General features: G+C 44.5%; 1 protein-coding gene across 2 annotated transcripts in view; it reads left to right on the forward strand.

The window, feature by feature from the left end:
* ZC3HAV1 (zinc finger CCCH-type containing, antiviral 1) overlaps positions 1-13,425 on the forward strand; it is a 74,885-nt gene that overhangs the window by 43,481 nt on the left and 17,979 nt on the right. For both annotated transcript variants that reach the window (XM_050784996.1, XM_050784997.1), the window contains exons 8-9: positions 8,748-8,868; positions 12,882-12,984. In XM_050784996.1, the coding sequence (XP_050640953.1) occupies positions 8,748-8,868; positions 12,882-12,984 (224 nt within the window). The remainder of the gene's footprint in view (positions 1-8,747; positions 8,869-12,881; positions 12,985-13,425) is intronic.

The raw sequence follows: 13,425 nt of genomic DNA on the forward strand, positions 1-13,425 counted from the left end.
GGCCAACATGGTGAAACCCCATCTCTATTAAAAATACAAAAATTAGCCGGGCGTGGTGGCATGTGCCTATAATCCTGGCTACTCCAGAGGCTGAGGCAGGAGAATCTCCTGAACCCGGGAGGTGGAGGTTGTAGTGAGCTGAGATTGCGCCACTGCATTCCAGCCTGGGGGATGGAGTGAGACTCTGTCTCCAAAATAAATGAATAAATAAATAAAATAAAAAGAACACTATTAATAAAATGTTTGACGCCTATGTGGTTACCCATGGAGTGTGGGAGAGGAAGTGGTATTTTTTTACTTTGTACACAGCTATATTCAATATTTTTTCAGCAAGCATGCACTCCAGTTGCAGTCATACATTAAAGTATATATTAATTTTAATTTTAATTTTAATTTTTTTTTGAGATGGAGTTTCACTCTTGTCACCCATGCTGGAGTGCAATGGCATAATCTTGGCTCACTGCAACCTCCACTTCCTGGGTTCAAGCGATCTTCCTGCCTCAGCCTCCCGAGTAGCTGGGATTACAGGCATGCACCACCACACCCAGCTAATTTTTGTATTTTTAGTAGACATGGGGTTTCACATGTTGGACAGGCTAGTCTTGAACTCCTGACCTCAGGTTATCTGCCCACCTTGGCCTCCCAAAGTGTTGGGATTACAGACGTGAGCCTCTGTGCCTGGCCATATATTAATTATTTTTAAGGAATCACTTGAGACGTGTCAGCTGCACTTCCCTCTTTCCTCACCATCAGAGGGGAGAGTGGAACCTTGAGATAGCTTTCTATGTATAAACGCATAGATATACAGAGGCTACTGCTTTGAGCTGGAAAAGAGGGCGAGAGTGAGAACTTAAAGGACCATATGGATGATGGCATGGTTAATTAGACCAGGGCATGTGTTAATTCACTAATGCAGTGAAACCACATCTGGTACAGATAGTCACTACTCTTCAGTCAGAGTCTGGATTTAGATGGACTTAAAGGACTGGAACTAGAAGATTCTAGGCTGACCCATAGTGGGGGCATAGTAATAGGGGATGGAAGTTTAGATAAGCAGAGCTTCTGTCCTTCTGTCTCAGTGTCCCTTCCTCCCTTCAACTCATAGATTAAAGAGAGAAAGAAAGCAGACCTTAAGCAGGTAATGAAATCAGGGTGGGCCGGGCGCGGTGGCTCAAGCCTGTAATCCCAGCACTTTGGGAGGCCGAGACAGGTGGATCACGAGGTCAGGAGATCGAGACCATCCTGGTTAACATGGTGAAATCCCGTCTCTACTAAAAAATACAAAAAACTAGCCAGGCGAGGTGGCGGACGCCCGTAGTCCCAGCTACTCGGGAGGCTGAGGCAGGAGAATTGCTTGAACCTGGAGGCAGAGGTTGCAGTGAGCCGAGATTGCACCGCTGTACTCCAGCCTGGGTGACAAAGTGAGACTCCATCTCAAAAAAAAAAAAAAAGATAATGCAGGGACAAAGAAATGGCAGCGTAAGGTTCTACATATTTAGGTTGGTGTAAAATTACTTTTGGGTTGGTGGTAATTACTTTTAATAGCAAAAACAGTGATTACTTTTGCACTGAACTAATAGTTACAATCAGTGGGTTATACATTTGGTTCTGAGCTGCCTAACTGCCAAAGCAAACCAAATACTTGGGAGAGGCACTGCTCTGTTATGTTAGTGAGGCCTGAGAAAAACACCTCCTATAGTGGGCCACATGGCAGGAACCCTGTGTGCTGTGGTGAGGTCCTCAACCACAAACAGCCCTACCATGAATTCATCTGCATGTTGATTTCCAAACTGTCTTAACAGCAGATACATTTTATCAAACCATCTTTCAAAGACCTTAAAGGAGCCAATGAGAGTAGAGCAGGGCTGCCCTGGTGGAATAGGATAGGGGCTCAGAGTGGTCTCCTGGGCCCCTCCTTGTTGCTCTCCTCTCTCCTGTGGTGGCCCATGTAGCATCTTTGCGGAACAGAGTTCTGCTGAAACTCCCGTGTGTGTGAAAACGCCTATGATATTAAACTTTGCACAGATTCTTTGTATGCTCAAGCCAAGGATGATGTCAAATAAGCGATTCTGTCAGGCACCTGTGGAAATAAAATTATAAACCTAAATTAGCCTGGGTTAAAATAAAAATAAGCTATAGGTCTTGATTTTTTTATATCAAATAATTGGAATTTTCAGTAAGATATAAAGGGGAAAGGTTGGCAAACATTTGCATTCTAGTTACATCAAGGTTCCAGGAGGCCAGGCGTGGTGGCTCATGTCAGTAATCCCAGCACTTTGGGAGGCCAAGGTGGGTGGATCACCTGAGGTCAGGAGTTCAAGACCAGCCTGGCCAACATGGTGAAACTATGTCTCTATTAAAAATACACACAGAAAATTAGCTGGGCGTGGTGGTGCCCACCTGTAATCCCAGCTACTTGGGAGGCTGAGACAGGAAAATCGCTTGAACCCAGGCGGTAGGGGTTGCAGTGACCCAAGATTGTGCCACTATACTCCAGCCTGGGTGACAGAGTAAGACTCAAAAAAAAAAAAAAGTTTCAAGAACCAAAAAGAACTATTCGGGGGAAAGAGAGTATTTAAATTTAAATTTAAATTTACACAAGTTCAATCATGTTCCCTAATAAAACATCAAGAAACTTCCTGAGCTTTTTTTTTTTTTTTTTTGAGACAGAGTTTTGCTCTTGTTACCCAGGCTAGAGTGCAATGTTGTGATCTCGGCTCACTGCAACCTCTGCCTCCCAGGTTCAAGCAATTCTCCTGCCTCAGCTTCCCAAGTAGCTGGTATTACAGGCACCCACCACCATGCCTGGCTAATTTTTTGTATTTTTGGTTGAGACGGGGTTTCACCATGTTGGCCAGGCTGGTCTCAAACTCCTGACCTCAGGTGATCTGCCTGCCTCAGCCTCCCAAAGTGCTGGGATTACGGGCGTGAGCCACCATGCCGAGCCCTTCCTGAGTTTTTTAATACAAAGTTCTTTCTGGGACATTTAGTCTGTGTTAGCTGTAGAGTTTTTATTTTATTTATTTTTATATTCTGGATTCCCATGAAAACTGTAGTTTTTAGAATGTAACATTCAATCTGCAAACACGTGAATATTGTATTCATTAAATGTGACGTGGGTCTGTTGGATGTTCACTGAAGATGTGAATGAACTCTTACTATCATACTAATAAGACCCATCATTACATAAACTGAGTTGGCTCTAGTTATTAAAAAAAAAAAAAGGAAAAATCAGGTCCTGGATTTAATGTTTTCCTTGCTGGGAATCCAAGTAAAATTAAAATAATGTTTCTGGGAGATTTGAACCCCACATATCAGGAGCAACCTGGTTTCTTTCGTGGGTCAATACATTATGGTCCAAGTTTGCAGCCCTTTGGTGACCTGCCTTGAGCCAGTGTACGGGCTCAAATATTTAGAGAAAAGAGTGGACTGTGTAGCCTTCAGCCAGTGCTCCATAGCTTTTATTTCTTGTAACTGAATTTTGAATAAGTCAGGCAACTAAGAGTCCTGGGTTGGAACCTCTCTAAGGGGACCTTGAGGTGTAGAAATTTTTGCCAACAAGTAGGTACATATGCTTTGATTATGAGCTCTCTGGGAGGTAAAATAGATATCCTTTTATGGAAATTGATGTACTTAACCAGGACTCATACCTACATAGATGGTGGGCAGGGAAAGGGTGTGGTATTAGGAGAAGTGATGATTGAATCGATGGGCAGCTGGGCAGGAATGGTGTAGGGTAGAGTGATAGCAGGGCTGACAGGAGGGCAGAGCCTGGGAGTCATTGGATGTGCACCAGGTAGGGAGTGCAGATTCAGGTCTTCGAAGATGTTTACCAGCAAAGTAGCTAAGCTTAGCAGCTGTGGAAGCTGGTGTTGAGAAACAGCGGGAGGCTATGGCCTGAGAGACCCTCTCAGAGCGAGGACAAGCCACAGCTCTAGAAAAGCCAAGGTTGAGGCAATCATTGACACCCAGGATATAAGCTAAGACCCGTTTACTGCAACTGAAACATAGATTCAAGTCTTGTGGGGAATAAATAATTGGCGGCTGTATGATTTATTCATTTATTCAGACCTGGAGTAACAGTACTGTACTCTAGGACACATGATGGCTATTAAATTAATGGTAGCTAAAAGGTCAATGAGACATCTTGCAAGGCTGTCACTATCTGTCACTTAAGAGTATGGGACAACTGTAGCTTAGGATTGCCAAAGAACTGGGGCCAGCTCAGCACAGATATGACTGATTTTCAGATACCACCAAAAAAGACTCATCGTTACAAGAATACCTTACGATACCTTTACAATAGAAACACCTGGTAATTGACCCAGACAGCACACAGAAACGAGAGAGGGACTTTGAGAGTTGCTTCTGGACCACCAGCCACTTGTGTGACCTCTTGACCATAACATACCCATGACATGGGCATGTTCCTGCTGTCCTATTAGTCTTACAATAGCGAGGGTTGAATGAACCAGCCTATACAGCAAGCAGTGCCTGACACTCATCTCTGATGTGGACTAAACCAAGGGGAAATGTTCCCCTGGAGGACTTTACCACCTATCAGCGTTCATGAACATGACAAGTGCAGTGTGAGGGCAAGGCTAGAGAAGGTCAGAGTGGAGCCATGCTAGGCTGTACAGATGCCCAGACACTGACTTACTGGCCCTGTGCTGTCCAGTATGACAACCACTTGCCATATGTGGCAATTTCATTTTAAACTTTAATTAAACACATAAAAAATTAAGAAATCAGTTCCATGGTCACTGTAGTCACATTTTCAGTGTTGTATAGCCACATATAGCTTGACTACTGAAGGAGTTAAAAATATGCCACTCTGGGCCAGGCGCAGTGGCTCATGCCTATAATTCCAGCACTTTGGGAGGCTGAGGCAGGCGGATCACGAGGTCAGGAGATCGAGACCATCCTGGCTAACACAGTGAAACCCTGTCTCTACTAAAAATACAAAAGAATTAGACGGGCGTGGTGGCGGGCGCTTGTAGTCCCAGCTACTTGGGAGGCTGAGACAGGAGAATGGCGTGAACCCAGGAGGTGGAGCTTGCAGTGAGCGGAGATTGCGCCACTGCACTCTAGCCTGGGCGACAGAGCAAGACTCTGTCTCAAAAAAAAAAAAAAAAAGCCAATCTGGCATATTGACTATTTTGAGTTAAAAGCACTTGAAAAACAGCAGGTGCAAGATGATCACTCTGACCTTCTGTTACTTAAAAGCAGGAGATGAAATTCCTATGTGAAAGATGTTCTTCCCTGGCTGGGCATGGTGGCCCACATCTGTAATCCCAGCACTTTGGGAGGCTGAGGCAGGCTGATTACTTGAGGTCAGGATTTGGAGACCAGCCTGGCCAACACAGCGAAACCCCATCTCTACTAAAAATACAAGAATCAGCCAGGCGTGGTGGTGCATGCCTGTAATCCCAGCTACCCGGGAGGCTGAGGCAGGATAATCGCTTGAACCCAGGAGGTGGGAGTTGCAGTGAGCTGAGATCATGCCATTGCACTCCAGCCTGGGTGACAGAGATTCATTGAGTCTCAAAATAATAATAATAATAATAAAGAAAGAAAGAGATCCTCCCTATACCAGAATGAAAGTAGCATTCTTATCATCAAAGCCAGGAAACCTGTGCAAACAAATCCTATTAGACAAATCTTCATCCTCCTGGACACTTCTCCACCAAATTAACTTCCCTAGCCAAAGCCCCTTTGCCTCATCCCGTTTTCATAATCTATGACTCTTTGTCTAATTCAATACAAGTGTTTGTCTCTAACTGCAGCTTTGGGTCTTCACTTTCTTGTGAAGTCTCCTATGCCATGTAAAACTTGTATTAGATGAACGTGTATGCTTTTCTCCTGTTGGTCTTTTTGTATATAAATTTATGGAGTACAAATGTGATTTTGTTATATGCATAGATTACCTAGTAGTAAAGTCAGGGCTTTTAGGGTGTCCCTCACCTGAATAATATACACTGTACCCATTAAGTAATTTTTCATCATCTACTCGCCTCCCAACCTGCCCTATCCTGAGTCTCCACTGTCTTTCCTATCGTGGTCTTATGTCAATTTAACGCTCAGATCCAGCCAAAATACTGTAAAAGGTAGAGGTGAAATTTTGCTTCCCTGGCCGGGTGCTGTAGCTCACACCTGTAATCCCAGCACTTTGGGAGGCCGAGGCAGGCAGATCACCTGAGGAGTTCGAAACCAGCCTGATCAATACAGTGAAACCCCATCTCTACTAAAAATACAAAAATTAGCTGGGGTGTGGTGACATGCGCTTGTAATCCCAGCTACTCAGTAGGCTGAGGCAGGAGAATCGAACCCAGGAGGCGGAGGTTGCAGTGAGCCAAGATTGTGCCACTGCACTCCAGCCTGGGCAACAGAGGGAGAGGGAGACCCTGTCTCAAAAAAAAAAAAAAAAAAAAAAAAAAAAAAAAAAGAAAGAAAAAGAAAGAAAGAAAGAAGGAAAGAAAGAAAGAAATTAATTTTGCCTCCCCTACATATCATCTAGGACAGCGCAGAGAACATTTTCATCACCACAGAATGTTCTAGTGAACAGCACTGGTCTAGACCCTAGAGCCTTGCTAGTCAAAGTGAGGTCCACAGACCAGCAGCATCAGCCGCAGCATCAGCCTCAGCATCACCCAGGAGCTGACTGAAGTATGGAATCTAAATCGTCCCCAACTTCCCAGAATCATATCTGTACTTTAATATGATCTCTGGGGCACTCACATGTATGTCAAAGTTTGAAAGTCTCTGGCCTTTTAAGTGAGGAACAGAGTGGGTTTTACAGAGCTGAGCAGGCAGTGGATGGATACAGGGCTTCAGCTGTAGGGATGGGAAATTGGGAAGCGATTCAGTTAGTGGTCAAACCAGGGGATATCAAGGTGCCAAAGCTGTTCCACCCGCCCCACATCATGCCAGAGGTGTTTTGCCCGAGGAAGGCATAGGGTTTACCAGGCACCATCGAATCACAGCAGCAATCTCTTTTACAATCGCTCTGATAGATACTATCCACACAGCTGTGGCAACAAGCATCTTCATGATATGAATTAATTGTTGGCTGCTGTAAGTTAGAACATTCTGCTAAAGTCAGCATCGTTGTCCCTTCCACCCTTAGTACTGGTTCTACCTCCTGAAACACATTCAAGTTTATTGCCACTTTGCCCTGTGTACAAATATTTGAACACTGCTTTCTGGTCCCACCATGCTCCACTCCAGGATAAAGAGACCCAGCTCAGGCCTTTCTCTGTCCAGGACATTTTCCTTAGACACTTTCATTCTGTTGCCCTCTGCTTACAGCCAGCAGGCATTTCCATTAGGGAAGAGGAAGGGGTGTGGGTCTAGCTGAAAGCCCAAGAGTCTGGAATGTCATTTAAAAAAGGAACTGTGAGCCCCTCCCCACCACGGCTGCCTGGAAAAATTTGCTGTCATTAACTCCTTTGTTCTAAATCACAGGAAACAAGTGTCTCCTCACCATTATATACAGGGAACCCCTGCTGTTAGGGGTGTACATCTAGTCTCCCCTGATTGGCCAGGGTGACCGCTGGAATGAGGGCAGTGGATCAGTGGCCTAGCCTGCCCCCTTGCTAAAATCAACTCATTTCCCTTTTACCACCCATTCTGATGTTTGCATGCTTTCTATATGCTTTGAGACTAGCGATTATAGCTTTACATTTGCGGGGTATGCCTCATCCCTTCCTTCTTTCCTTCCTTCCTTCCTTCCTTCCTCCCCCTCCCTCCCTCCCTCCCTCCCTCCCTCCCTTTCTTCCTGCTTTCCTTCCTTCCTTCCTTCCTTCCTTCCTTCCTTCCTTCCTTCCTCTTCTCTTTCTTCTCTTTTTTCTTTTCTTTTTTTTTTGAGATGGAGTCTCGTTCTGTCACCAGGCTCTGCAATGGCACAATCTTGGCTCACTGCAACCTCCGCTTCCCAAGTTTAAGTGATTCTCCTGCCTCAGCCTCCCGAGTAGCTGGGACTACAGGCACCCGCCACCACGCCCGGTTAATTTTTGAATTTTTAGTACAGACAGGGTTTCACCATGTTGGCCAGGATGGTCGTGATCTCTTGACCTCGTGATCCACCCACCTCAGCCTCCCAAAGTGCTAGGATTACAGGCGTGAGCCACAGTACCCAGCCGCCTCATCCCTTTCATTATAGCTCCTGTTAGTGGCAAATCCAAGTGCATTTTCAGTTAGCTGGCTAGCAGGAGGCTTGGCCAATTTTATTTACTTACTCTGGTTCAGGACAGAGGAGAGGGTTCGGTTATTTATATTTGAACACTGCAACTATTGGAGTTTGGACGAAGAGCAGATGGTCTTTCTTTACTTCCCCTCATGACAACTGTAAACTGTGCGTGGCTAGAATAGCCCGCAATGTTCTATTTCACGTAAGAGTCAGTGTCAGATTCTGTTAGATGGCAGATGCCAATGCAGCATCACAAAAGAGGGGATGCAAGTTGCTCTGTACATTTGGCTGCTGTAAAAGAGTATTGCAAAAAGCTACATTTTTCAGGCATCCCCCAAGCGTGTAGTGAGTTTCTGCAGGATAGACTCTTAGGTACTATGATGGAGAAGACCACAGAAGTTTGTGACATAGCCCTGAGCTGGAAGCTCTTACAATCTGGTTTGGGAAGCAAAATGCACTCCTGTTCACATCCCGTTACTAAAATGAAATCATGTAATAGTAGAGATTTCCTAAAAACCTACCCTGAACTCTTTACCTTTTATTTTTTTTTTCCAATTAGAAAGACAATCAGAAAAGTTCAAACATCGACTCTTTATACCTGGAGTCTCTCTATCAATCCTGTCCGAGGGGAGTTGTGCAATTTCAGGCGGGCTCACGGAACTATGAGCTGAGTTTCCAAGGTGAGTTTCTGTGTTTGGCAGTGTGGTGTGTCATTGAAATCTGCCTGCAGTGCACACGTGGGAGTGGGAGCAGAGTGGGTATGCATTGCTATGGCCAGGGTCAAGGTCAAGATTTAGCAAGGCGGGGGAGTGCAAGCTATGGCCATCAGGAGACCTGAGTTCTAGAGCTCTGGCTCTGACAAACACTTGCTCTGCTCCCCTAGGAGGGGCACCTGGCCTATCTAGGCGCACTTCTCTCAACTGCAAATTCAGGAGCTCAGACTAAGTAGTCTTGGGGGTACTTCCAGCTCTGCTATGCTGTTTCTGATTCTGGCTGGGCAGATGCCCAGACAGAGGCAATATTTCAGGTGCTGGTGACTACAGTAGAGGCCTTGGGCTTTTGGATACCTTCAGAGTTTTAGAAACTTGCTGTTTCTTTTAGGCTTTATCGTCTAGGTCAGTGGTTCCATCATCATATTGATTAAAGTACTTTGCCTTCCACCATGTTTATTGGAGCCACTGTAGAAAGGTCTTCTGGTGAGCTGCTGCCAATCTACCTGCTGTGTTTAGTTAGATATCAGGGCAGGAACTGCCCTCCTTCTGAAGGTACCATCCCATCAGGCACCCCCTGCACATGATCAAGTACTTGCCCTTTTGGGACCTGCAGGTGCTTTGGAAGAGGTAAAGGAGCCTTTCTTAGGTCCCTGAATTCCCAGATGGTACCTGCAGTTGGATCCTGTACCACTTAGTGGGCATTAGATGATGTAGCTTTTACAAGGACCATTATACCAAGTATTTGGAAAAACAGTCTGGCAGTACATGTCAAGTAACATTAAAATTTGCTAATATGTTTGTCTTTTCATTCCCTCAGGAGCCTTTCTTAGGAAATAATTCACTAGAAGAAGGGGGGAAAAAGCTATAGGCATAAAGTAAGGTGCTTGTTAAGCAGCATGGTGTGACTGAAGAATGCTAGACCAATACCAGTACCTACAGTACTAAAAGTAGGGCCAGTCTGTGTGTACCAGTACAGTGGTGACTAAATAAACTAGGGTATTAAATTTCAGTGGCGTATTTGGCACTTGTTAAAGATTTAGATATGAAAACCAGATAGGAAAAGCAAAATTTGGTATTGTTAAATGAAAAAGGCAGAACGCTTTTTTTTTTTTTTTTAAGACAGGGTCCCGCTCCATCACGCAGGCTAGAGTGCAGTGGCACCATCACGGCTCACTACAGCTTCAACCTCCCCAGCTCAAGCTCTCACCTCAGCCTCCCAACTAACTGGGAGTACAGGTGCATGCCACCATGCCCAGCTAATTTTTAAATTTTTTGTAGAGATGGGGGTCTCACTATGTTGCCCAGGCTGATCTTAAACTCCTGAGCTCAAGCGATCCTCCCACCTCAACCTCCCAAAATGCTGGGATTACAGGCATGAGCCATAGTGCTCAGCCAGAACCCCAAATTTATGTTTCTGAAATTTTCTGTTTATATTTAAAATAGGAAAGTTAAAAAAACACAACCAAAAATCAATGTGCGTGATTGCAGCAATGCATGCATGTGGGCCAAGACTGGAAGATAATAATGAAAAATTAAAATCTATTATATTGGGTGGTAGAATTAAAAATGACTTAAATTACAAACAATTCTTTTTTTTTTTTTTTTTTTTTTTTTTTTTTTTGAGACGGAGTCTCGCTCTGTCGCCCAGGCTGGAGTGCAGTGGCCGGATCTCAGCTCACTGTAAGCTCCGCCTCCCGGGTTCACGCCATTCTCCTGCCTCAGCCTCCCGAGTAGCTGGGACTACAGGCGCCCGCCACCTCGCCCGGCTAGTTTTTTTTTGTATTTTTTAGTAGAGACGGGGTTTCACCGTGTTAGCCAGGATAGTCTCGATCTCCTGACCTCGTGATCCACCCGTCTCGGCCTCCCAAAGTGCTGGGATTACAGGCTTGAGCCACCGCGCCCGGCCAAATTACAAACAATTCTTAGGTGGTATTGTATTGTTTTTATGGTTTAAAAGGGTGGTGGAGAGATGAGAGCCAATAGACTTTGTTCCTGAATCTAGAGTAATTTTTCCAGCTACTTCTGTTTGATTGGTTCATATAAACCAGTTCAGAGCAGTTTATAGTGTTCCAGATGGCTTTTTCTTTTCTTTTTTCTTTTTTTCTTCTTGAGATGGTGTCTCGCTTTGTCGCCAGGGTGGAGTGCAATGGTGCAATCTTGGCTCACTGCAACCTCTGCCTCCCAGGTTCAAGCGATTCTCCTGCCTCAGCCTCCCAAGTAGCTGGGACTATAGCTGTGTGCCACCACGCCTGGTTAATTTTTTGTATTTTTAGTAGAGATGGGGTTTCACCGTGTTAGCCAGGATGGTCTTGAACTCCTGACCTCTTGATCCACCTGCCTCAACCTCCCAAAGTGTTGGGATTACAGGCGTGAGCCACTGCGCCCAGCCGCCTTTATCTATTTCTTAACTAGACTGCCAGTGTATTCTGTAATGCATTAAGCTAGTATCTGAGTGCCAGCTGTGTACTGGCTACTGCTGTGGGTGCTGGGATACAGTGGTGAAGTTGCTCTTCGAGCCTATATTCAAAAGGGTGATGAGAGACAATGATCAAGTAAACAAGTCGGGCCATATCAAAAAGTGGTAACAGTTGCTGAGAAAATGAAACAGTGCCAGGAAGCAGCCAGAGAATGGAGGAGTCAGTGGGACAGCACTTACTTTTATAGAGCAGCCTCTGCCTGTAGGAAGGAGGGCGCTCCAGGAGAAGGAAGAACTAAGGCTAAGGCTGGAAGGTACAGACCAGCTTGAAGTTTCGCGGAACAGGTAGATGGTCTGTAAGAGATGAGAGCAAAGATAGAAACTTGGATATTTTATTAGGCGGAGGCCCTGGGAAGATTTTGAGCAGTGTTGTGGTATGATCCTATTTGTGTGTGTGTGTGTGTGTGTGTGTGGTTTATGTTTGTTTCCTATTTTAAGAGTGCAGTTGGATGAGTATTGACAAATGCATGTAACCACCACCCTAAGCAGGATATAGAACATTTCCATCAATCCCAAAAGTTTCCTTACGTCTCTTTGCAATCAGTCTCCCCAGCAACACCATATACACCTCACTTTATCCACCTCACAGGCTATTGCTGATTTGCTTTCTGTCCCTGTTTTACCTGTTCTAGAACTTGATATTAATAAATGCTTGCAGTAGGTATGTTGTTGCACGTGGCTGACTTCTTTCACTGTGAATAATGTTTTTTAGACTCATCCGCGTTGCTGCATGTATAGTAGTTGTTCCTCTTTTATTACTGAGGAATAAGTAATAAGTAATAAGTAATTGTAAGGCTATTCCATACTTTGTTTACCAGCTGATGGACATTTAGGTTATTTCTACTTTTTGGTTATCATAGTAATGCTGCTGTGAACATTCATATGCATGTCTTTGGGTGGATAGAGGTTTTCATTTCTCTTGGGTAAACACCTAGAAATGGGATTGCTAAATCATATAGGAGTGCATGTTTCACTGTATAAGAAGCCACCAAACTGTTTTCCAACGTGGTGGTTTCATTTTACACTCTCACTAGCAATGTATTATGATTTACTTTTTGAAGGGATCACTGTGGTTGCAGTTTGGACTGAGGTTTACAGCATGAATTGAAAATGATATTTCACACTTGATGTAGAAGAGAACCCTTCAAGACAGCTACCAGATTCCAACCCGCAATCACTGATGTCTGGTGCAGGGAAGCTTGCAAGGATGGCGTCTTGTTATTTGGCTGCCCCATCTCTCCTCTTTTACCATGCAACTTGGATTTAAAGATTAGATCAATTCCTGAATATTCATTCACTCCTTTGCTTTCTGAGCCTTCTACTAATGGCAGTGAAGGATACAAGTCTTTTACTGCAAGCAATTCTCATCCCAAAGGATTTTCTCTATTCGTATATAAACGGGTCAGTCTCGAATATTTGCTGTGTAAATAGCCTCTGCAAAATAACAAGAAGTCATTTTCTAGAACTGATCTTGATTATTTTATTTATTTTTTTCTGTCCAAAGGGATGATTCAGACAAACAAAGCTTCCAAAACTCAAAAGGATGTCATCAGAAGACCAAAATTTGTGTCTCAGTGGGATGTGCAGCAGATGAAGAGAGGGCCAGAGTAAGTGTTCTGAAGCAGCTGTTTGCTGACAGATGCTTGAGATGGTCATGCCCTGGGCTCACCAAGTCACTCGTGAATCTGGAGCCTGTTTCCCTGAAAAGTTCCTGCTTGCATTACTCTGCAGTTTCCATTTGCATTCTCTATGAGTAAGATGCTTGTTAAGCAGCGTGGTGTGACTGAAAGGATACTAGATCAGAAAATGAATTTTCTTTCTGAAAGGGAAGTCTGAGCAAGTCTCTTAAATACTCTGGGCTTTAGCTTCTCCAGCTGTGAAGAGCTGGATTGATGTGGCATGCCTAAGGAATAATCATATGTACTAGGTTTTTGTTTTGCTGTGGATTCTTTTTTTTTTTTTAAGAGATGGGGTCTCACTTTGTTGCCCAGGCTGGTCTCGAACTCCTGAGCTCAAGCGATCCTCGTACCTCAGTCTCCCAAAGTGCT

Source organism: Macaca thibetana, chromosome 3 (genome assembly GCF_024542745.1).
Source record: "Macaca thibetana thibetana isolate TM-01 chromosome 3, ASM2454274v1, whole genome shotgun sequence".
NCBI lineage: Eukaryota > Metazoa > Chordata > Mammalia > Primates > Cercopithecidae > Macaca > Macaca thibetana.